The following is a 24382-nucleotide window of genomic DNA, read 5'->3' as shown; positions in this document are numbered from 1 at the left end:
AATGTTTTTTTTTTTTTTTTTTTTTTTTTTTTTTTATAGTTTTCACACAGTATATCAGTAAATACATGTTTCTTTGCTTCAAAAATTAAACACATGGTGTCCAGCTTGGTGGACATTTTTGCAACTCCATGAAAAATAGCCTCATAAAAACAAGACAATAAATAATCGTATTGTTTTTTTAATGCCCAAAGAGGAATAAAGAAAAAAATCTTGATTAATGTTCTCATAATTCATGCATGAAAGGGTTAAGCATAGCAGATTATGTTGTTGACATGATTAGTTGAATAATTTGGTAACTCCAGATATCAGATAATGGTCGAAGTTTTAGTGAGTTTGTATACTTGTTCTGTGTGGGTATTGACTCAGTTTTGGAGTCAGCCTCTAGTGGCTATTTGAGGAACTGCAGGTTTTGGACTCTAGTGGCTATTTGAGGAACTGCAGGTTTTGGACTCTAGTGGCTATTTGAAGAACTGCAGGTTTTGGCACTTCTACTAGCTTCACTTTTCCACCATAGATGTTGCTGTTAGTTACAATTAAATAAAACATCTCAGGTCTCTAATGTGTTTATTTTTCATGTAGGGTTCATGCGTTTCCTCTGTTGTGTTTCCAGAGTAAACAGGCCTTGAGCAGCGGTCTGAGCTCAGCGAGGCAGGACTGCGAGGTGTTGAAGGAGCAGCTGGAGGAGGAGCAGGAGAGCAAGCAGGAGCTTCAGCGTCTCGTCTCCAAACTCAACAGTGAGGTGACGCACTGGAGGACCAAACACGAATCCGACACCATCCAGCACGCCGACGAGCTGGAGGACACCAAGTATGTTGACACTGGCGCTCATCTACCTCCCTGGACACTTTGAATCGAAAAGGCAGATGAAGTAATGTCTTGAAAAGGCTTCGTAATGCTTCCCAGAACTTTATTAATGTGTGTGTCACAGGAAGAAGTTGGCGTCTCGTCTCCAGGAGGCAGAGGAGGCCGTGGAAGCCACACAGGCCAAATGTTCTTCACTGGAGAAAACCAAACAGAGGCTGCAGGGGGAGGTGGAGGAGCTCTGCATGGACCTGGAGAAGGTGGAGCGGGAGACGTTTGGGGCTATTGTTGTACCGTGAGCTCATCGGTTGCTGTGTTTGGACGTTTGACACTTTTCTCGTTTCAGGCCAGCAGCTGCGGTCAGGCTCTGGATAAGAAGCAGCGAGTTCTGGAGAAGCAGCTCGGAGACTGGAGGCAGAAGTGTGAGGAGCTGGTGGCCGAAGTGGAGGGCTGCCAGAAGGAGAGCAGGCAACACGCCAGCGAGCTCTTCAAACTCAAGACAGCCCACGAAGAGTCTCTGGAGCAGCTAGAGGCTCTGCGGAGAGAGAACAAGGCCTACCAGGGTACGACTAACATCTGAACAGGGTCACTGATGCCTCGAGCACACAGGTCTCAAACATGCGGCCTGGGGGCCAAATCCAGCCCGCCAAAGGGTCTAATCCGGCCCGCGGGATGAAAAATTGCAAAAATTACACTGAAGATATTAATAATCAATGGTAAGTAAGTAAGTAAAGCTTTATTTATATAGCACTTGTTAAAACAACATGTTACAAAGTGCTTCACATAAAGGGGAGACAGATCAAATCAAATTAAATCAAATCCAATTTTAAGCCAATTTACAGAAACCCAACAGAATCCTCCAGGAGCAAACACTTATGACTGGTGACAGTGGCGAGGAAAAACTTCCCTTTAACAGGCAGAAACCTCGAGCAGACCCAGACTCCTGAAGGATGGCCGTCTGCCTTGACCAGTCGGGGTTAGAGCGAGAAAGTAAAGGAGGAGAAAAGAGAGAGCGACAGAGATAGAGAGAGACTGGGGGAGAGGGGGGAGGTAGGGGGAGACGCATGCACAGATAACTGAACTAGTACATGTATAGAACAGTATAATAAACACTATCGTAACTATATGGATAAGTGAGTGATGACGATAAAGGTGGGGAGAGGCAGGACCACAGCAGCAGGTCCAGAGATGATCTTAGGAAAACCTGTGAAGATCCAGGGAAAACCGGTGATGATCCTGGGAAAAACTGTGGGGTGATAAAGCCCAGAGACTCAAGGGAAGAAGTCAAGACAGTAACATGAATTCACTGGGGCGTAAACAGAAGAGATTTAATGAAATGCTTGTTTATAAAAGTGAGTTTTTAAGAGTCACTTGAAGGTGTCTATAGAATCTGATGATCTGATGTAATGAGGAAGATTATTCCAGAGGGTTGGGGCCAAAAATTGCAAAAGCACGGTCACCTTTTGTTGAGAAGTTGGAGCAGGGGATGGATAGGAGGTTACTGTTTGATGAACAGAGTGGTCGTGACGGTGAGTAGGGAACTAGGAGGTCAGAATCATAATCATGGTGTCAAAATCATTTTATTTCAGGTTCCACATACAGACACATACAGTCCAATTAGATTTTAAGTGGGTCGGACCAATAAAATATTATCATTATAACCTTTAAATAATGACAACCCCAAATTTTCGCTTTGTTTTTTGGTGTAAAAAAGTAAAATTGCATGAAAATATTTACATTACCAAACTATACTTTTACAAAAAATGTGAATAACCTGAACAAATATGAACAAACGGAAATGTCTTAAGAAAAGTAAATGCAATTCGACCACTATTCTGCCTGTTACTAAATGTTTTGTGCGATTGTAATGCACATGTGTAAATGATAAACTGATAAACCGAGGCAGAATATTGTTGAAATTGTACTTGTTTTTCTTAAGACAATTGAAGTTGTTCATGTTATTCAGATTTTTAAGGAAACTTTGTAGACGTACCCCTGATCATAATATAATTTTACTTTTTTCACTGTTATTATTTTACTGGTCCGGCCCACTTGAGATCAAATTGGGCTGAAAGTGGAACTGAACTAAAATGAGTTTGACACCCCTGCGCTAGCAGCTTACACATACAGTCGTGGAAAAAATTATTAGACCATCAAAAGTCATCAGAAACAATGGTTATGCAATCAAGTACTAACTCCTGTGTGTATCCTGTGACTAAAACAGACAGAAAAGAAAACATGGAATGCCTAAAAGCACTGTTTTTGTCAGTACAATGCCATAGCTATTGATGTAAGAACTGAGGTGATTTAGGTTATTATCAAGAAAATTATGGAAAATGGATAGATATCAGCTCTGAAATTAAACTCATGAGCTATTTTTGTTGTTATCATTATATTTGTCCAAACAGATGTACCTTTAGTTGTACCAGACATTAAAATGAACAAGAAATTGAAGAAAACAAAGGGTGGTCTAACAATTTTTTCCGCGACTGTATGTAGGGAATTTATGAGAACTTGGCGACTCTGGTTCCATTATTGATTCTCTTATGGATTCTCATTGGATTAGGGAATAAACTATAGTAAAGATGGGTTTGCTTGTCAAATATGTACTAGCATTTTATGTTTTTATGTATGAAAGTTTGTGTCTGTAACTATTTAATGTACTGCTGCCTGTCTTGGCCAGGAGACTCTTGGAAAAGAGATTTTATTGATCCACAAGGGAAATTTCTTGGCCACAATAGCTCAGTTGCATTCAAAAACACTCTTGAAAAAACACTAGCATAAAAAGAAGAGTAAGTGTGAAGAGATAAAAAGCAATAATTAATATAAATAGAATACACTAATAAAGCAGAAAAAAAACAGATTTATATATAACAGTTGAGGGTTATTATATCAAAGACAGAGAGAACTGAAGAAAAAGCTACTTTTTCTGTAAAATATATCATCAACTGAACATAAACCAAATATTTCCATCCACTGTCATTGATCCAATTCCATGGGTTTTACTGGTGAATCAATGCTGTAGAAGATGACAGTGTTTTCACGGTAACTACGGAGCCTCTGAACATCCAAATGGGTCATATCTGATGACCATGAAAAGATGACAAACTGTATTTTACACCAATTATTTACATGGATTGATAGAATTAATGAATCAACTGGTATTAAATATTTTAGATCAGTAGATGGTTTGGGTCGTCAGCGGCTCTTTGCATCTTTTTGGGTTAATTGTCGTGGTTAAATGTTTGTACATGTTGGAGGTATTTTTCCTTTTGTTGTAATGGAAGATCTACATCTGTTTTAAATGGCCCCAGCGTCATTGCTACTGGTGAAATACAGCCATAATTTAGTCTGCTTCTGAACCAAAATACAGAAATGACATGATGACACATTTGACATTATGTTATGGAACTGATAAGCGGAATTACGAAGCAAACAGACAAATGATTCCAAGGAATAAGTGCTTGATTCCCATCCCCACTCATACAACATTATCTGAATGTAACCATATTCACTTTTCTCTGTATGACAGAGGAGATCGCTGACCTCACAGATCAGCTCTCGGATGGAGGGAAGAGTGTCCACGAGCTCCAAAAGGCAAAAAAGAAGATCGAGATGGAGAAAGAAGAGTTACAGGCCTCACTGGAAGAATCTGAGGCAGCTTTGGAGGTACAGCCCTCAAAGACACACTTTAGTCTTTCATAAACATACATCCAGATACTAGCAGTACCTCAGAGCATGATCAATATTCAGCTAATATTTACCAGATTATGTGAAAAAAAAAAAAAAAAAACTTCTTAGTTTAGTGAAGTTCAACTGATATCGTGATGTAATGCAGTATAATGTGTATTATAGAGCAGACCAGCCAATAGGAAACCACCTCTACTCTGCCATTAAAGGGGTCATATTTTGCTAACCTCACTTTTATTAGTCTTTGGTACTTTGGCTAAAAAACGCCTGCAAATAACAAAAAATATGAAGCCATAATATGGACACTGAATGTTCAAGACCAAAAAACATGTTTGAGCAGATGTAAAATAGTTGAAAGTTTATTTTGCAAGTTTCATTATGGACATTTACAGTTGTTTCTGATTAAAAATATGCTAAAAACTTCAAGTCTGTTTTTTTTCTTTTTTTACTAAAACATACAGTTTTAAGCATTTGTTATTTATAATATGATAATTAATGGCCAGATATTGAAAGTTAAGTTCTCCCTGAAAACAAAGGACCAAAAGAATTGGCAAAAAAAGACATTTTCTGACACTTTTATTGCAAAGAAAACATGGCCTCTTATAATGGCAGTCTTAACTGACTGAATCTGAGACAAAACCAATTTCAATATGTGGTTGTAGCTTTAAGGTGGATGTTGTCGTCTGAAATATCATCGCCCAATAACAGGATTATTCCATCGTAGAAGATCCCGTGAGCCAGACTAGATCTTCTGTGCTGTTGGGTTGAACGTGTATAAAGTATCCATGTTTTTGTAGCAGCATGTAAACTGGAATTAGTTTTACCAGGACTGTAAGGCAATAATTCTAGTTTGAAGCATCGCTCACACTACGATACTCAAAGATCATGATAACTCAACCTGTGCTGCTTCCATCTTGACCCTTGAAATACTGACTGTTCTTTGGGGAATTTTATGGAAGAGAAGTACATGAAATGGGCCTTTGGTTTCCTTTAATGCACACTTCAGATATCCATTGTCTTTTCTCCAGGCTGAGGAGACCAAGGTGTTGAGGCTGCAGTTGGAGTTGTCTCAGGCTAAAGGAGATCTGGAACGCAGACTTCAGGAGAAGGAGGAGGAGATGGAAGCTGCCAGGTACCTCAGATACTGCATCTCTGGTCTTCGAAGTACAGTACATCTAGAATAAGAGTCTCAGTTTTCTTTAACTTCATGTTTCTGTACTGGGATGGAGGGTAGTGTACATGGCTTGTAGTGGAATACATGTATATATTATATACTTTATATATTCTATTTATTTAAACTAGTATTGTTTGTGGGTTGTATTAAAAAAAAGCATAATTGAGATAGTCATAGATCCTCCTTAGATCCAGAAAAGTTAAAGTTTTGGCTTTTGTGCATGAAATAATGGCCTTCATTAGAAACAGCATGATGCAACAGTTTTTTTTAGATATACTTGTTGTTTTTTTGTGATTTTCTTTGCAGTGGACATAGTTTTTTTGTTTTCTTTTGTGTTTTTGGTTTAGTTTTTTGGTTGTGTTGTTGTTTTTTTGTGAGTAAAATAATGCTGTGAAAGTCGTGTCTCCTACAGAGTAAAAAAATGCATTTTTGTGTCTCAGGAAGATATTGTAAAAAATTATAAGGAAAGTTGTATAGAATTATAAATTGGAGCAAATTGTATATTGAATTTATATGGGATTTTATTTTGTATATATGTATTGGATTATGACATTGAATAATATTCATGATCATTATTTTTTTATTGATGTAAACATATATATGTGTTGTATTGTAATAATTTGTATTTGGGGTCGGAATTTTATACATTTTTTGAATTTTTGCTTCAGCCTACTCGGTTTCCAACACATTATGGAAGTTGTATGAATGTATGTATTTATTTGTTGTGTTGTTGTATATGTTCCAAATATAGACTTCCATTCATTCATTCAGTTCATGTGCATATTCTATTTTCATTTCCTCTTGTTTTGTGGCATCAGAAAAAGCCACCAGAGGGCGCTGGAGTCCCTGCAGGCCAGTCTGGATGTGGAGGTCAAAGGCAGAGCAGAAGGACTGAAGCTGAAGAAGAAACTGGAGGCTGACGTCAACGAGCTGGAGCTGCAGGTGGATCTTCTGACCAAAAACAACACAGAACTGAGCAAGAACAGCAAGAAGATGCAGCAGCAGATTAAGGTATGAAGATCAGATCAGATACAAGGTGTGGTTTCTGGTGGCTTTTCAGCTGAGCAGCAGACAGGCAGACCCTGCAGAGTCATCAAAACGGCACAATGAATAACCCACACATGAACAATCAGCAAGACTCATCCCACCCAAACTATCACCTGTTTATTAGACAGTTAGACAAGAGTTTCACACCGGAACCACCAGACTGCAGAACAATATTGGACACAAATCTATGTAAACATTGAAATAACATAATCTGGGAAAATGAATGACATGTGCAAACTGAGGCCCAGCAATGTATTTTTGTCCTCTGGAGGGGACAAGAGTTTCACAGCTTTACTTTTCAAAAAAAAAAAAAAAAAAAAAAAAAGCATTCCATAAAAACTGTTGCATTATGCTGTTTCCAATCAAAGATATTATGCAATGTAAAAAAAAAAAAAAAAAAAAAAAAAAAAGCCAAAACCTTTGCATGTGTATGTGTTTAAGGTTATGAGTGAGGATGCATTATTCTTTCTATTTTGCCATTGCTTGTACTTATTCTACTATTCTAGTAAGTTTCTTTTTTCATACTGGGCTTTGGATTTCATTGTAGTTTCACATACACTGACAATAAATTAATTAATAAATAATAATAAATTAAAGGAAATCTATCTTCTACAGCTCTTTAACCCTTAACAACCCACAAGCATCTACTGATCTAAAATGTTACATTACTTCTGAACCACTAATCATGTTAATACTGTGAAATAAAGCAGGTAAAATTCAATTTCTCAACATTTCAGGAGCATAGTATGTCTTTCAGATAATAATAATAATAATAATAATAATAATAATAATAATAATAATAATAATAATAATAATAACAATAATAATAATACATTTTATTTATAGGCACCTTTCTTGGCACTCAAGGACACAATACAATAAACAGGAGAGTGTAAAACAAGCAATAAAACGGAGTAAAAAGCAAAAGGCAGGTTAAAAATTGATCAATGCAATCCATAGTCCATATCCATAAATGCATCTATAATCTCTGTAGTGAACATGAGGACACCATTATGTTCTGCAACAGTGGTTCATGTTTATTTTTTTTAATTTTGTATATCAACATTCAAAATCAGGGAAAAACATTTAAAAAAAACATATTTATACATATATTTTGACAAATGACAATGGTTGTAGATGCTTGTTTTTATGTAGGCTTAATGATATATTTTGCTGAAAAATGTGTCATGTTTCTTTCAATTTGAGTTTTCATTAACACCTGCATGTTCGGTAAATTAAATGCATGAACATTTTCACTGAAAATATGCAAAAGATAATATTAGAATAAACGGTGACAAATCACTTGGTAATTATTAAATGTAGAATGTAATGTGATGGCCTCCTCTGTCGCAGGAGCTCCAGGCTCAGCTGGAAGAGGAGGTACGAAGCCACGAGGAGCAACAGGAGGAGCAGGCAGCTTTGGAACGACGCTGTGGTCTGTTGGTGGCAGAAGGGGAGGAGACTCGCTCTGCTCTGGAGACGGCGGAGAGGAACCGCAAAGCTCTGGAGACAGAAGTTCAGGAGGTCAATGAGAAATACAGTGACCTCAACAACCAGGTGACCACTCAGTCCAACATCCAAAAACAATATCAGACTAAGGTCAGATGTGTTTTACCAATGGTTTTCTCCTGTGTCCTTTAGTTGCAGTCGGCTCTGAGTGGGAGGAGGAAGCTGGAGGTGGATCTTCAGACTCTGCAGCAGGAGCACGAGGAGCTACAAGGAGAACTTAGAGGATCCACAGACAAGGCCAAGAAGGCCAACTGTGAGGTAAAACACATACTGGACGACGGAGAAAAAGTCACATGACCAGGGTTCCTATGGGGTCTTAAAAAGTCTTAAAAGTCTTGAATTTACAAATCTGCATTTAATACCTTAAAAAAGTCTTTAAAAGGTATTAAATTTGATATGTTCTTAAGTTATGTTGCCGTAAACTTGTTTGCTATATTGTGTTTAAATGTGTCTGGGAAATGTTCAAACTCCAAATAAAGTAACGTTTGTCGACTCAGTTCCACCCGTTCCAACCCGATGATTTATATTGAAATTAGGAATCAATTATCACTAGCTTTACTTTACATGTACAGCCGTTAGTCGCCTGAAAAAGCTGACTTTGCTTAATGCCTGGTTGGAGAAAAGATCACGCTCCACCTGTTTGAGACAAGTGGAGGGCAACAGCTGTGAAATGAGTATTAAATTCTGTTCGAAGTCGGCTCAAAAAGTTCTTAAAAAATCTTAAATTTAACCCTGTAAAGCCTGAACCAATAAATCATTGACAGAAAATTCCAGTTCTTTGAAACTGGAGCCTTTATTGGTCCTTCTGAACAACCAAAAAAAAAAAATTTCAAATATCAATTTCCATGTATGACTTTCAGTTTTGTATCATATTTGATACATCGGGTCTCAATGCTCAAATATTATTATTATTGAACAAACAAAAACATAATATAGCACAAACATGTCTAACAAATTGGTAACTCCTTTTCAAAATTGGTAAAGTTCTGCCTCCTTCCTCATTAATGACAATCTTGTAGTGTCACTGGAAAGGCCTCTGGTGAACGAATTCTTCCCCCTGGTAGATTATCCGTATATTTCATGTATCTAATTGTATACATCAGGTTTTTCAAGACAAAAAATATCACTGATCATGTAGAGGGCTTCAAAACTGATGTATCAAATATGATATCTTTGGGGTTATAGGGTTAACTTGTGGAAACCTGTTGGAACCCTGCATGTCCAACAGGACTGATCTCATGTGAAATAATATTTGATGATGATCCTTCATTAGTTGGCGCGAGTTGGTGAGGAGCTGCGTCTGGAGCAGGAGCATACACTGCATCTGGAGAGAGTGAAGAAAGGACTGGAGGCTCAGATTAAAGACATGAGCAGCAGACTGGACGAAGCCGAGCAGATGGCGCTCAAAGGAGGCAAGAAGATCATCCAGAAGTTGGAGGGAAAGGTATGAAGACACAAAGATGTAATATCCTGCTACACCTTAACTCTTTTATGCATGAATTGTTAATAATATAGTGGTATTTTTGACAAAAAAATAAAGCAAACTTGATTTTTTAATACAATCTCTTTAGCTAGTCATTATAGTGGATGCATCAATTGTTTAACGTAATGGTTTTTTAAGCATGAACACATCCGTAACACATATTGCTGCTTTAAGAAAACTTACTATTTCAGTGTAGAATATAACTTTCCACTGTTTGAATATCTGGTGAATGAAACAAAATGGAAAAACCCATAAGGATTAAACTGAACAAAGTATTCCCTAGACTGTAGATCATTAGAGAATTTCTTTTTAACCACACATTTTGAGTCATTAAACATTACATCAGGATAAGAAATGACTTCAACCCCTAAACAGCCACCAGTGACCAAAACCATCGACTGATTTAAAATGATTAATAACTTCTGAACCACTAACCCTAACAATACATGGAAATAATTGGCGTAAAATACAGTTTGTCATCTTTTAACGGTCATCAGATATGACCCATTTGGACGTTTAGAGACTCTGTAGTGAACATAGAAACACCATCATCTTCTACAACATTGATTCACCAGTAAAACCAGTGGAGTTTGATCAATGACAGTGGATGGAGATGCTCATTTTTACATTCAGTTATTAATATATTTTGCTGAAAAAGTCACTTTTTCTTCAGTTTTCTCTGTTTTGATATAATAACCCTCAACTTTAATCTGAGCTTTTTTTGAACATCCACATGATCACAAAGTTAAATATGGGAAAATACCTGATGTTCACTGAAAAAACGCAAATACAGAGGATAATGTCATAACAAATCTCTTAAGAAAGGTTAAATACAGAGAAAAAATCATTCTGGAACTGACAAAAAATTAGCACTGGGTCTTTATGGGTTAATTATCCCTCAGTCTCACAGTAGCGTTTATGCAAAAGTGAGTGTCGCAGTTCTTAGAAAATGCAATGAAACAACAATAAAGAGTTGGAGTCGTTACTGTAAATAATGTAGCTTTAATTAAAGACTGAATAACTGTCCACTGCAGTACTGTCATGCATGAAAGGGTTAAGCAACAAATGATCCAACAACACATGATTTATAATATTTAATATGACCGTAACAAAATGGGTCTTACAAATCATCAAATCTATGAAAAATGGTGTAGATTTAATGTTGCCAAGTTAGCTCCACTGGCCCAATTTCATCTCAGACAGGCTGGACCGGTAAAATAATAGCATAATAACCTTTAAATAATAGGAACTCCAAATTTTTCTCTTTGCTTTAGTGCCAAAAAGTAACATTAAATGAAAATATTTAAATTTACACACTATCCTTTCACAAAAATATGCACATAACCTGAACAATCTGAAATTTTTAAGAAAAATCTGCACAATTTTAACAATATTATGCGTCAACATATCATTTACACATTTACATTACAGATCACAGGTGATTTTTACAAATGCACAAAACTTTTAGTAACAGGCATAATATTACATATTATTATATTATTATCATTATTATTATTATTATTATTATTATAATATTAGGCATAAAATTACAGAGAACAGAGTTTGGAGCTGAAATAAGTTTAACACCCTTGACTGTTAATATCGTCTGTAATTTTCTGATGGGCCAGGTAGGAGCCTTTCGTAGGCAGGTTTTGGCCTCTGGACCGTATGTTTGACACCCTTGGGTTAGAGAGTATTTTTTTATGTATATGTGTTAACCCAGTGGTTCCCAACCTCTTTTGGCTTGTGACCCCATTTTAACATCACTAACTTTTGGCGACCCCAGACATTCAAAACAGAGACATTTTTTTGCTAAAATTAACTTGTTTTTGATCATGTAATAGTTTGCTAGACTATATTGCAAATAAATATTAATTTTAGACGACATTTAGTCTATATAATGCATATTATTATGGACGGAGGCAGAAAAGCCAGGTGTAGATTACTGCACAAAGTGAGAATTTGATTTTCCTTGGTCAGGATATGTACAGTCAGTCCAGCTTGGATTTACAAGGCTGACAATTAATACTGAACAAACAAGAACTCAAACTATGAATTATGAAAGAGCTGCAGCATCTGAAACCGACCACAATGAACATTTGACAGATAAACACAACCACAGTGCTTCAGTTTCAGCTTCAGAGTTTGTCATGTCTTTTATGGATTGTGAATGTCTCTCTTAACTCACTATATATTTTTTATTAGTACGTTTTTTGTTTTTTTTTTAATCAATTACTAGAAATTTCAGGCACCCCTATTTGAATTCCAGGCAACCCCACGTGGGGTCCCGACCCCAAGGTTGAAAAACATTGTGTTAATCAAAGTACAGTACTCCATTGAATTTGTATAATATATTAACTGTTTAAAGTTATTTTTCTTCTACCTCCAGAGGTATGCCGTGCAATACGCAATGGCCCAGTGCTAGTTTGTTAGCATGCTAATGCTCTAGAAATCTCTGCAATTTGCTATAATTCCATATAATAATAATAATAATAATAATAATAATAATAATAACTTTATTTGTATAGCACCTTGAAAAAAAAAAAAGTTTACAAAGTGCTTTGACAGAGGGCACAACAGCAGGATACACGAAGCAAGTAAAAACACTAAAACAGAAGCAACACAATAAGAGAGATGTGTGAAACAAATTAATAATCAAACAGGATAAAAATCAAATTTAAAAATTAAAATTAAAAACGAAAAAATTAAAAAGTTAAAAAGGGACAGACATCACATAAAAGCAAGTCTACAAAAATGTGTTTTAAGAAGTGATTTTAAAGATGTCACTGATTCCGCAAGCCTTATCTCCTCGGGCAGGCCGTTCCAAAGTCGAGGGGCCCTGATGGAAAAGGCCCGGTCACCTTTCGATTTAAGCCTCGACTTTGGAACAGCCAGGAGTCCTCTGCCCCCCCACCAGAGGATCTAAGGCTGCGTGCTGGCTCGTAGTCAACTAGCATCTCATCTATATAACTGGGGCCAGACCCATTCGGGCTTTAAAAGTGATCAGTAAAATCTAAAAATCAATTCTAAAATACACAGGGAGCCAATGGCGGGATGCCAGGATAGGGTTATGTGATGTCGCCTGTTAAAACTAGTGAGAAGCCTAGCTGTTGAGAATTTTAGATCATAGAAATATTAAAAGTTGCTCATTTGCGTTGCCATCCTAGATTTCATAGAACTAAAACCAGTCATGTTTCCACGTCCTCCATTCGTGTCGTCAGGTGAAGGAGCTGGAGCTGGAGTTGGACTCAGAGCAGAAGAGACACGCCGAGACGGTGAAGACGCTGCGTAAGAACGAGCGTAGGTTGAAGGAGCTGCTGTTCCAGTCCGAGGAGGACCAGAAGAACCAGCAGAGGATGCAGGAGCTGGTGGAGAGGCTGCAGAACAAGATGAAGGCCTACAAGAGACAAGTGGAGGAGGCTGTAGGTCGACCCGTTGACTTTGGACCTACAGTCGACGACACATGACTCTGATTTAACACAAACTATTGTTATTACAGGAGGAACAGGCAAATATGAACTTGGCGAAGTACAGGAAGACCGTTCATGAGCTGGATGACGCCGAGGAACGAGCTGACATCGCAGAGTCAGCGCTCACCAAGATCAGGACCAAGAACCGAGGCAGCTTTGGCAAAGGCTACTCCTCTGTAAGTGACCTCAGCCAAATGAATGTGTGTCTTCAAGTTACATTTATGTGACATTATGTTACAGAGCAAAGAGTCCCAGAGTCCACATCTAAGCCAGGGGTGTCAAACTCAGTTTAGTTCATGGGCCAGAGTCAGCTAAATTTGATCTGAAATGGGCCGAACCAGTAAAATAATAACAATAATATATAAATAATGTCAACTCCAAACTTTTCTCGATGTTTTAGAGCGAAAAAAGTTAATTTACATTATGAAAAGGTTTACATCAGGGGTGTCAAACTCATTTTAGTTCAGGGGCCACATTCAACTAAATTTGATCTGCAGTGGACCGAACCAGTAAAATAATAACATAATAATATATAAACAAGGTCATCTCCAAACTTTTCTGTTATAGAGCGAAAACAGTACATTTATATTATGAAAAGGTTTACATCTATAAACTATCCTTTCAAAAGATGTGAATAACATGAACAAACTGAAAAAATAAGTGTAATTTTAACAGTATTCTGCCTCAGTTTATCATTTACACATGTGCATTATAAGTTATAGATCACAGTGGATCTACAAACACAAAACATTTAATAACAGACAGAATATTGTTGGAAATTGTACTTACTTCTCTTAAGACATTTCAATTTGTTCATATTTGTTCAGGTTATTCAGATTTTTTGCGAAATTATACTTTGTTTTCGTGTAAATACATGAAAATATTTACATTTACATAGAGAAACATTTGGAGTTGTCATTATTTATATGTTATTTTGATAGTATTTTACTGGTCTGACCCACTTGAGATTGAATTGGTCTGAATGTGGAACCTGAACTAAAAGGATTGTTAATATCTTAGTGTAATTTTTGCATTTCATAAATTCATCCCAAGGGCCAGACTGGACCCTTTGGCAGGCCAGATTTGGCCCCCGGGCCACATGTTTGACACCTGTGGTTTACATCTACAAACTATCCTTTCAAAAGATGTGAATAACATGAACAAACTGAAAAAATAAGTATAATTTTAACAATATTATACCTCAGTTTATCATTTACACATATACATTAGAACTTACAGATCACAGTGGATCTACAAATACACAAATCATTGAGTAACAGGTGGAATATTTTTAAAATTATACTTACTTCTCTTAAGACATTTCAGGTTGTTCACATTTTTTGCAAACTTATACTTTGTTTTAGTGTAAATACATGAAAATATTTACATTTACAAAGAGAAACATTTGAAGTTGACATTATTTCTATGTTATGATAGTATTTTACTGGTCCTGCCCACCTGAGATTGAATTGTTATGAATGTGGAACCTGAACTAAAGGATTGTTCATATTTTAGTGTCATTGTTCCATTTCACAAATTCATCCCAAGGGCCGGACTGGACCCTCTGGTGGGCCGGATTTGGTTCCCGGGCCGCATGTTTGACACCTGTGATCTAAGCTGAAGCTCTGTTTTTTTTCTTTCTTTGGAACAGTCGCTGCTCTAATATGTGTTTTATTTAACGGCACTGACGCAAAGTTAGTCGATATTGTCACAACAGTTCCACCATCAGCCCTTTATTAAAGTGGGTCTTAGCTCTAAAAACAAATTAAAACTGACTGAATTAGAGAAAAAAAAATGTCAAAACTAAATAAAACTAAACTATAATGAAAAATCCCAAACTATTATAACCTTGGTGTGTATGTGTGTATGTGTGTGTTTGTGTTTCCAGGGTTACAGCACACCGTACCCAGGTCTGGTCCGGTCACCCAGCTCCGTGGGCTCAGAGGGGAGGGGGGAGAAGATCCTCAACGACGACAACGAGTCCGTCAGCTCCCTCATCCCGGCGTATCTCAACTCCCTCAAGAAGCTCATGATAGACTAGAACCGGCAGCGACACCAACACCTTCGGCTTTTTTTTGTAGCTGCGACTCTTTCCAGGGGCTATCATTGATGTCAGGTGAAGACACGACTCTTAGTGTGATGTACGAAACGTCCAACTGTAGTTTCAACACATTCAGGTCCCAAACCATCAGTGACACCTGTTTGTTTCTGCACATTCCTATTGAATTTACCGAAAGTTTATGCACACCTTCCACTCTAAGATCACAACTGTAATAACACACACCAGCGTTATCCGACACTTTTATAAGACTCTATACTGTAATATTTGTACGTAAAAACACTTTGAATGACAGGTGTACTACCACGTTTCATAATTCCAATTTAGAGACACTTTGATATAATCACTTACATGTCATTTGAAGCCATTTGTTAATTATGAACAATTATGAATCACACAAATAAATGTTCTTTTAGATAAGTATATACCGTAAATATATTGTCATTATTTTGTTGATAGGCATTATTAAAGGTGTTGATTAGTATTAGCATCACAATACAGTTGGAAACTTCAAATGTACTGTTTACTATGCTCTTTTTACACACTAAAATTAATAACAAAATTTGGGTCTATTTTAGCTCCTTTAATATGCTAACATTAGCTTAATTAGCTAATAACAGAAGCGAATTTAGGCTAATTAAAGGCTATGGTCTAGCAAGTCATCCAGATGTATATCAAACTTTAATCAAAAAATGCTAGTTAATGAAGCGGCTTAATTTATAAATGTATGCTAAAAAAAAATAAATCTTTAAATTTACTTGTAATAAAATTGCCCATTTGGTTGCTCGCATTTTATCTTGGACATTCGGGTTGCTGAGTTAGCTTCTACTTGCAATATTATCATGGTAAAATTAAAGTTAGCCAAATGTTTATCAAACTTTAATAAATAAAAACTACTACTTTATATAGCCATTTCAGTTCCATACTGATACTAACGTCAAACTCTTTAGATATATTTTAACTTTAATTTTGTTCAGTGAAAATGATAATGTAAGTACCGCTACACTACAAGGCTATGCTAACAGCACAGCACGGACATTTAGGTGAACAAATTAGCTTCTACTTCTGTAACAAACCAGCTGAAAAATGCTAATTTATCAACATAGCCTGCACTGTATCAAAGTTTAATAAATAAAGTTATCGATATCCATATTTCATGGTCAAACTGCTGCTAAATACATAAATCTCTATAAACAGTATTAGCTAAAACAGCAGCTAATTTAGTGATGCTAATTAGCAAGTTAGTTTCTGCTTAGCCTAACTATGCTATTATGTTAAAAAATAATTTTATCTAGCATGGCTACAAACAGGAAATATTAATCAACACCCACTTCAAAATATTTAATGTAAAAATAAATAATAAATAATCTGAAATTATTTGTTTATTATTAACAAATTGCTAATAAATGACAGAGAGGCTCATTATTCTAAAGTGTTATTCACCAAAGTGTTACTTACGACAGATTTGTAGGTACTTTTATCTAAACAGTTTGATAAATTCCCAGTTCCTCTGAACATTTATCCCCTTCTTTATTATTACCGCCAACAATTATGCCAAGGCTTGACCAAACCATTTTATTGTTGAATGTGAAAATGTGTTTTGTTTTGTTTTTTTTAGCGAATAAAAGCCTTTTTTTCATTTATTATTTGTTTTTTCTTCTGCTTTTTTTGGTTATTTTGTGTTAAAAAAAGACAAAAACAACAAAACGACAGGAGCACATTATGACATTATGATACATGTTTGCTTTTATTAATGAAAAATGCCAAGGCTTTTGCTGTTAATGTACAAAAAACATCTCAGTCCTGTTCTCTAGGAGTAAAACTAAGTGGTAATACTGGATGTGATGTTGGTGAAAGAGCATTTTGTACAACAGGCAGAAACACTGACACTGAAGCAACTAAAGCACCTGCCTTTTATTTAATTCCCAAACTGTCGAATATCTGAGATGAACTATCATTATATGGCATATAAAACATTTTTTTTATGTTTCATATATTATCCGTACCAAATTTCTGTGTATCATATGTCTGTGTAAGATTCTACTATTTACTGTATTTTACATCCTTCACTATACAACCTCCAAATCACACATTTCATATATTTACAAACCAAAAACACCTCCTTCAGGTTTTATTTCTAAGAAAATGCGCAACAAGTAAATTCAGATTTCTCTTCAGAATGCTTTACATATAGACAGCAACTTATTTATTAAGTCATTTAATCATTTGGGAGTAAAGTGCAATTGTATGATTTTGACTACTTACTTGGGGAATAAAGAGATGCATTATGGGACTGGAACAATATTAAGAGGTATTAGTGCCGTGTAGAGGATAAAAATGGTGATATTTGTAGAATATAGTCATAATATTTAGAGCACAGGTGTCAAACATGCGGCCCGGGGGCCAAATCCGGCCCACCAAAGGGTCCAGTCCGGCCCCTGGGATGAATTTGTGAAATGCAAAAATTACACTAAGATATGAACAATCCTTTTAGTTCAGGTTCCACATTCAGACCAATTCAATCTCGAGTGGGTCAGACCAGTAAAATACTATCGTAATAACATAGAAATAATGACAACTTCAAATGTTTCTCTTTGTAAATGTAAATATTTTCATGTATTTACATGAAAACAGTCTAATTTTGCAAAAAATGTGAATAACCTGAAATGTGTTAAGAGAAGTAAGTACAATTTTAACAATATTCTGCCTGTTATTAAATGTTTTGTGTGTTTGTAGATCCACTGTGATCTGTAAGTTATAATGTACATGTGGAAATGATAAACTGAGGCAGAATATTGTTAAAATTTCACTTATTTTTTCAGTTTGTTCATGTTATTCACATCTTTTGAAAGGATTGTTTGTAGATGTAAACCTTTTCATAATGTAAATTTAGTTTTTTCGCCCTTCAACATAGAGAAAAGTTTGTAGTTGACATAATTTATATATAATTATGTTACTATTTTACTGGTTCGGCCCACTGCAGATCAAATTTAGCTGAATCTGGCCTGTGAACTAAAATGAGTTTGACACCCCTGGTTTAGAGGAAAAGTCAAATATAAGAAGAATACTGAAATATTATGAAAATTAAATAATATTTTTTTTAAAAAAGCCGCGATATCAGGTGAAAAAAGTTTTAATTATATGAAAAATAAAGTTGTAATAGTATTTCCAAATGTGAACCAACATATCAGCTGCAACTTTTAGTTTTTAGTTTTATTATGTTATCTCAGTCTATAGTCCTCTTCATTTCTAATCTTATTTCTGCTTATTAAAAAATTTCACAGATAAAAATAGAAGTGATGTATAGGAGTGACGTATTGTGACTTATTTTTAGAAGATTACAACTTAATTCTTCAAATAATCAAATGTTTTCCCCTAGAAACAGACTTTTTCTGAAAATTTTTCTCATAAGGTCAAAAATTGTACTTTTTACCTCTGCCAAGAGGTATTGTAATCAATTTGCTTTGTGTTTTTGTTTGTTTGTTTATTAGCAACTTAAAACTATTACAACCATCTTTACCAAATTTTACCCACAGATCGGCCTAGGCCCTGGGACCAACCCATTACATTTTGGGCCAAGTAGGCCAAAGTTCAAGGTCACAGCAAGGTCACAAAATCAAAAATTATCCTATTTCTCATCATTGAGAAATTTTCGAAAATTCTTAAAAAATTCAAAACGACTCCGATTAGCCTCCAATTTGATCCACCCGTAGCTTATAACAATATCTTGTATCGTGCACAAAATTGTCCACATCCACTGTGGAATGTGGACTCTGTGGACATTTCAATTTAACATTGAAAATCCCATTTCCGACACATTTTTCATTATAACTCAACAAATATTGATTGGAATTGAATATAATTTGACATACACATGACTGGTACCAAGCTTCAGCTTTTTCTGCTGTATGGAACAACCTTGAAACTGTTGAATTTAAAAAAGAACTAGTCGATTCACACATGCACACCATTCAGGGTGCTTGGCGGAGGTTTGCGTTCTCTGAACACTCGTTTATATTATTTTTCTGATTGACTTCTTTAACTTCATGAAATATTACAACTTTATTCTCGAAATCTGTCACCGTTTCCATCCTCCTTACGGCTGTAAAACTCCCTCATATCATGCAGTTTCCTTTCATCTTATATTTCTGATCATATAATACTGTTTATCCGTATTTGTGATTTGTTGGATATTAGTGTAACGTTCTGGAACACAGTAATCTAATACTGTCAGGTCAGAATTAATGTCGCCTACGCATTAACAGCTGTTAAATCGCTTCTGATCAGAGTTTTACCTCAAAGAGCAAGAGCACAAACAAACTGGCGGCGTTCCAGGACGTAAAGCTTTTCACCGTTGACACATTTCTGTTAAAGTGTTCACCGCTGTTCACTCGCCTCAACCTGAGTATCGTTTAGTACAATACGGAAACCTATGTGACATCTTCATCCAACCCCCCCCCACCACCACCACCACCACCACCCCCCCGCCTTTAACACTGACGTCCTCCTCTTCCTCAGCAGGGTCTGATCTCAGTCTGTCAGGAGTCACACATGCCTCAGAGGGGGACACTCCCACTCCCACTCGTCATGCTGTCTGTGGGTGGCTGTGTCAGTGTGTGAGCTCCTGTTATTAACGTGTGCATCTGCAGAGCCTTCGTCCGCCTCGTCTTAGATCTCGATGTCCACTGGTCTGATCTCCCCGGTCTTGTTCTCCCTCACCCACAGCTCTCGGTCTTTACCCGGATCCACACACTGCAGGAGCTGGTCCACCGGCTCCATCGTCTGGACAAAACACACAACTGCAATCAGTCCACATCTGACAATGGATTATGGAAGTAAATCTGTCTCATCAGATTTTGAATTATAAAAGCCGTTGAATTTCTAGCGCTGAATTTTTTTTGCATTGAAATTAAGTATCTGAATTTTTTTTTTGCACTGAAATTAAGTATCTGAATTTTTTTTTGCACTGAAATTAAGTATCTGATTTTTTTTTTTTTCTTATTTAATTTATATACATTTATATTTTAACTCATTTTAAACTCATTTCAGGGGCCACATTCAGCCCAGTATCATGACCAGTAAAATACTATCATAATCACCTATAAACAATGACAACTCCAAATTTTTCTTTGTTTTCCTGTAAAAAAATAAAGTTACATGAAAAAATTTACATTTATAAACTATCCTTTCACAAAAATGTGAATAACCTGAGCAAATATGAACAACCTGAAATGTCTTAAAAGAAGAAGAAGTGGAATTTTAACAATATTTTTCCTGTTACTAAATGTTTTGTGTAGAATAACAAGTAAAATATCTGCATAATTAACTGTAAATAATGACAAATCCAATTTTTTTATGTGAAAAAAGGAAAAGTATATGATGAAAATGTTCACACCTACAAACTATACGTTCATAATAAAATGTGAATAACCTAAACAACCATGTACAACCTGAAAAGTAAGTGTAATTTTAACAATATTATGCCTCATCTTTTCATTTCCACATGTATAATACAACTTACAGACCACAGTGGATCTACAAATACACCAAACATTTAAAACAGGCAGAATATTGTTATTTCTTACGATATTTCAAGTTGTTCTTGGTTGTTTTATATATTTTGAAAGGGTAGTTTGTAAATGTAAACATTCTTTTAATGTAATTTTACTTTTTTCACATTAAACTAAAGAGAAATATTGAAGTTGTCATTATTTATAGGTTGTTATGCTTGTACACTGTTGCCCATAAAGTTGGAATTAACCCTTTCATGCATACTGGTCACTACAGTGGACAGCTATTCTACAGCTGTTCTCTTGTATATTTGTGGATTTATTTTTATTTATTTATTTATTTTATTTAAAACATATCTTTATTAAAGTGTTAAGACACTACATATCTTTTCTGACATGAATTGGTAACATTATGTAGATCTCTCCTGAGCATAAACCCCCAGAATCACAACCCCTCCCCACAGTTTTCACACAATTTATCAGTAAATACATGTTTCTGTGCGTCAAAAATTAAACGTGTGGTGTCCAGCTGAGTAGACATTTTTGCAACTTCATGAAAAATAGGTTCATAAGAATTTTTTTTTTCCATTATTATTATTTTTTTTTTTATGTATTTTTTATTTATTATTTTAAGATTATTTTTATTTTATTTATTCTTTTTAATTTATTTTTCAGAAGAAAATTTTCAAAAGCATTGTTTTTTTCATGCCTAAAGAGGAATAAAAACACTCAGGAAAAATTTTTGATTAAGGTTCTCATAATTGGTGCATGAAAGGGTTAAATATTTTTACTTTTTTCATGAAATGATGATGGCAATGTGATTTATTCTTGATCGATAAGAGTAGAACTGGGACTCGATGTAAAATTATTACAACTGGTCAAATGTGACTACTGATGTGAAGAAATAAAAACAGGAACGTGTCTAAAAATTAAATTATTCCAACTTCATGACAGTGAATTTTACTGATTCGATCCACTTCAGATCAAACTGTCTGTATGTGGCCCCTAAAGCAGAACAACTTTGACATCCTTGACAGGCCGGTTTGGACCCTTTGGTGGGTCAGATATGTTTGACACCACTTAAAGCGTACTCACACTTTGGTTGAACATGTCCGTCTCATGTCGCAGAGTCGTGTACTGACACAGGTGTTGTCGGATCATTTCAATCCGCTCCACCTCCAGACGCTCCAGCTCCTGAGGATGAAAACCATAAATGAATAAACAAATACAAAGGTAGAAAGACAGAAAACAGTCGGTAAATGGTTTCAGGGTTTATAGTTTTGTAAAACTGCAACTATTATAGAAATCAATAAAATGAAGAAAATGAGCAAAATAATGGATAAAATAGCAAAAAAAGTAATGAAATAATGGACAAAATGAATATAAAACGAACAAAACAATCATCAAAATGAAGAAAACGCAATGAAATAATCAACAAAATTAAGACAATATCAAGTAAAGTCTTTAATATACGTTTACACAGTTAAATAGAACCCCCAGTAAAAAAAGACAAACAAAAAAACAGCGGATTTTTATATTTTTAGAGCAGAAAAAAAAACAAAAGATGAATGAACTGATACCAACCAATGACAAAAAACTTTAGAGATGAATGAAAATAAAGATATTGATCTGTATAACCTATGTCAGGGGTGTCAAACTCATTTTAGTTCAGTTCCACATTCAGTCCAATTTGTTCTCAAGTGGGCCGGACCAGTAAAATAACGGTGAAAAAAGTAAAATTCTATTATGATCAGGTTTACATCTACAAAGTTTCCTTAAAAATCGGAATAACATGAACAACTTGAATTGTCTTAAGAAAAATAAGTGCAATTTTAACAATATTCTGCCTCGGTTTATCAGTTTATCATTTACACATGTGCGTTACAATCGCACAAAACAACTAGTAACAGGCAGAATATTGGTCAAACTGCATTTACTTTTCCTTAAGACATTTCCGTTTGTTCATATTTGTTCAGGTTATTCACATTTTTTGTAAAAGTATAATTTGGTAATGTAAACATTTTCATGTCATTTTAGTTTTAGTAGTTTACTCAGGCATAGTAATAGATACAATATTTTAAACAATGGGAATAGATTCTGTGAGGTCTCTAAATGTCCACAGACACCAAGAACATCCATATGAACCTTATTATTGTGAAGTAATTCTTCATTTACTTTGGGTATGTCTTTTTAGGCCTTTTTCCCATGAAAATATGGTCAGGGTTAAACAGGTTAATAAAAGTAACTTTTTTAGCGCTATTACATAGGTCACAGGTGTAAAACATGCGGCCCGGGGACCAAATCCGGCCCCCTAAAGCGTCCAATCCGGCCCGTGGGATGAGTTTGTGAAAAATTGCAAAAAATTACACTGAAGATATTAACAATCAGTCATGTCAAAATCATTTTAATTCAGGTTCCACATACAGTCCAATTAGATTTTAAGTATGTCAGAGCAGTAAAATATTATTATAATAACCTATAAATAATGACAACCCCGAATTTTCTCTTTGTTTTTTGGTGTAAAAAAGTAAAACGACATGAAAATGTTTACATTAACAGACTATCCTTTAACAATAAAATGTGAATAACCTGAACAAATATGAACAACCTGAAATGTCTGAAGAAAATTAAGTGCAATTTTAACAATTTTCTGCCTGTTACTAAATGTTTTGTGCCTTTGTAGATCTGATCTGTAATGCATATGTAGAAATGATAACTCGAGGCATAATATTGATAAAATTGTACTTATATTTCTTAACAAATTTCATTTTTTTCAGGTTATTCACATCCTTTTTGTTTGGATAGTTTGTAAACATCAATATTGGCATAACTGAATGTCATTTTTTGGACTAAAACAATTTGGAGTTGTCATTATTTATTGGCTATCATGCTATTATTTTACTGGTCCGGCCCACTTCAGATTAAATTGGGCTGAATGTGGCCCCCGGAAGAAAATGAGTTTGACACCCCTGATCTAAACCGTGTGATTAAGATCCACTTGAATCTGATGTATAAACTCATTCCTCATTGAAGGGCCTTCTGTTCTCTGCTGGGATCCATCATTTCATGGTTATGATTGCTGTGCTCAAAGGTTTTAAATGATCTTCTTATTTTACTGGTGGGCAGTTTCATTAAATACCTCCTTGTCACTGGACGTTACAACTAATTTCCTGCAAAGTGCCACTAGATTTACCAAAGGGAAACGTAGCATTAACACCCCAGATAATTAAACCTGGTGAAACTGCACTGAAGGCATGAATGGTACCGTTTGTGTTGTTCTTACAAATTAATAGAAGGTGAAAAATACAATAACACATATGTTTGGAAAATAGGTGGTTTATGAAATGACAGGTTAAGTATTTAGTATTTACATCAAAATGTCAAACTGCTCCTTTAACCTTCAGGTATCCTGTCCAGCAAGGCCCTTACTAAGCACCAAGTGTGCCTTTTTGGCACACTTGTGGAATAATGTCAAAAAAATTCTCATACAGTTTGTTTTTCATTCTTTTACACTTTTTTCTATTTCATCAACTTGAGCCGAAAATAAAAATACCAAATACTCAATAATTGTCACATTTTTTAACCCATTCAATGCCGTGTTTGTAATGTAAACAAACCATTTTTTTGGATGCAAAAAAC

General features: G+C 35.4%; 2 protein-coding genes across 5 annotated transcripts in view; one reads left to right on the top strand and one right to left on the bottom strand.

The window, feature by feature from the left end:
- The window catches only part of LOC115410818 (putative uncharacterized protein MYH16), a 130444-nt gene extending 113568 nt beyond the window's left edge, over positions 1 to 16876 (top strand). For all 3 annotated transcript variants that reach the window (XM_030122638.1, XM_030122640.1, XM_030122639.1), the window contains 12 exons: positions 611 to 807; positions 929 to 1061; positions 1148 to 1364; positions 4334 to 4470; positions 5520 to 5623; positions 6484 to 6676; positions 8066 to 8269; positions 8354 to 8479; positions 9495 to 9665; positions 12926 to 13126; positions 13204 to 13350; positions 15063 to 16876. In XM_030122638.1, coding sequence (XP_029978498.1) covers positions 611 to 807; positions 929 to 1061; positions 1148 to 1364; positions 4334 to 4470; positions 5520 to 5623; positions 6484 to 6676; positions 8066 to 8269; positions 8354 to 8479; positions 9495 to 9665; positions 12926 to 13126; positions 13204 to 13350; positions 15063 to 15215 — 1983 coding nt within the window. In that variant the 3' untranslated portion in view covers positions 15216 to 16876. The remainder of the gene's footprint in view (positions 1 to 610; positions 808 to 928; positions 1062 to 1147; positions 1365 to 4333; positions 4471 to 5519; positions 5624 to 6483; positions 6677 to 8065; positions 8270 to 8353; positions 8480 to 9494; positions 9666 to 12925; positions 13127 to 13203; positions 13351 to 15062) is intronic.
- Positions 16877 to 19723: 2847 nt separating this feature from the next.
- Positions 19724 to 24382, bottom strand: part of gas7b (growth arrest-specific 7b) — a 186272-nt gene continuing 181613 nt past the window's right edge. For both annotated transcript variants that reach the window (XM_030122641.1, XM_030122642.1), the window contains exons 13-14: positions 21839 to 21937; positions 19724 to 20015 (exon numbers count right to left, since the gene is read on the bottom strand). In XM_030122641.1, the coding sequence (XP_029978501.1) occupies positions 19902 to 20015; positions 21839 to 21937 (213 nt within the window). In that variant the 3' untranslated portion in view covers positions 19724 to 19901. The remainder of the gene's footprint in view (positions 20016 to 21838; positions 21938 to 24382) is intronic.

This window comes from Sphaeramia orbicularis, chromosome 19 (assembly GCF_902148855.1).
Source record: "Sphaeramia orbicularis chromosome 19, fSphaOr1.1, whole genome shotgun sequence".
Classification (NCBI taxonomy): domain Eukaryota; kingdom Metazoa; phylum Chordata; class Actinopteri; order Kurtiformes; family Apogonidae; genus Sphaeramia; species Sphaeramia orbicularis.
The sequence above is the reverse complement of the archived record's forward strand: the minus strand, read 5'-3'. Positions and strand labels throughout refer to the sequence as shown.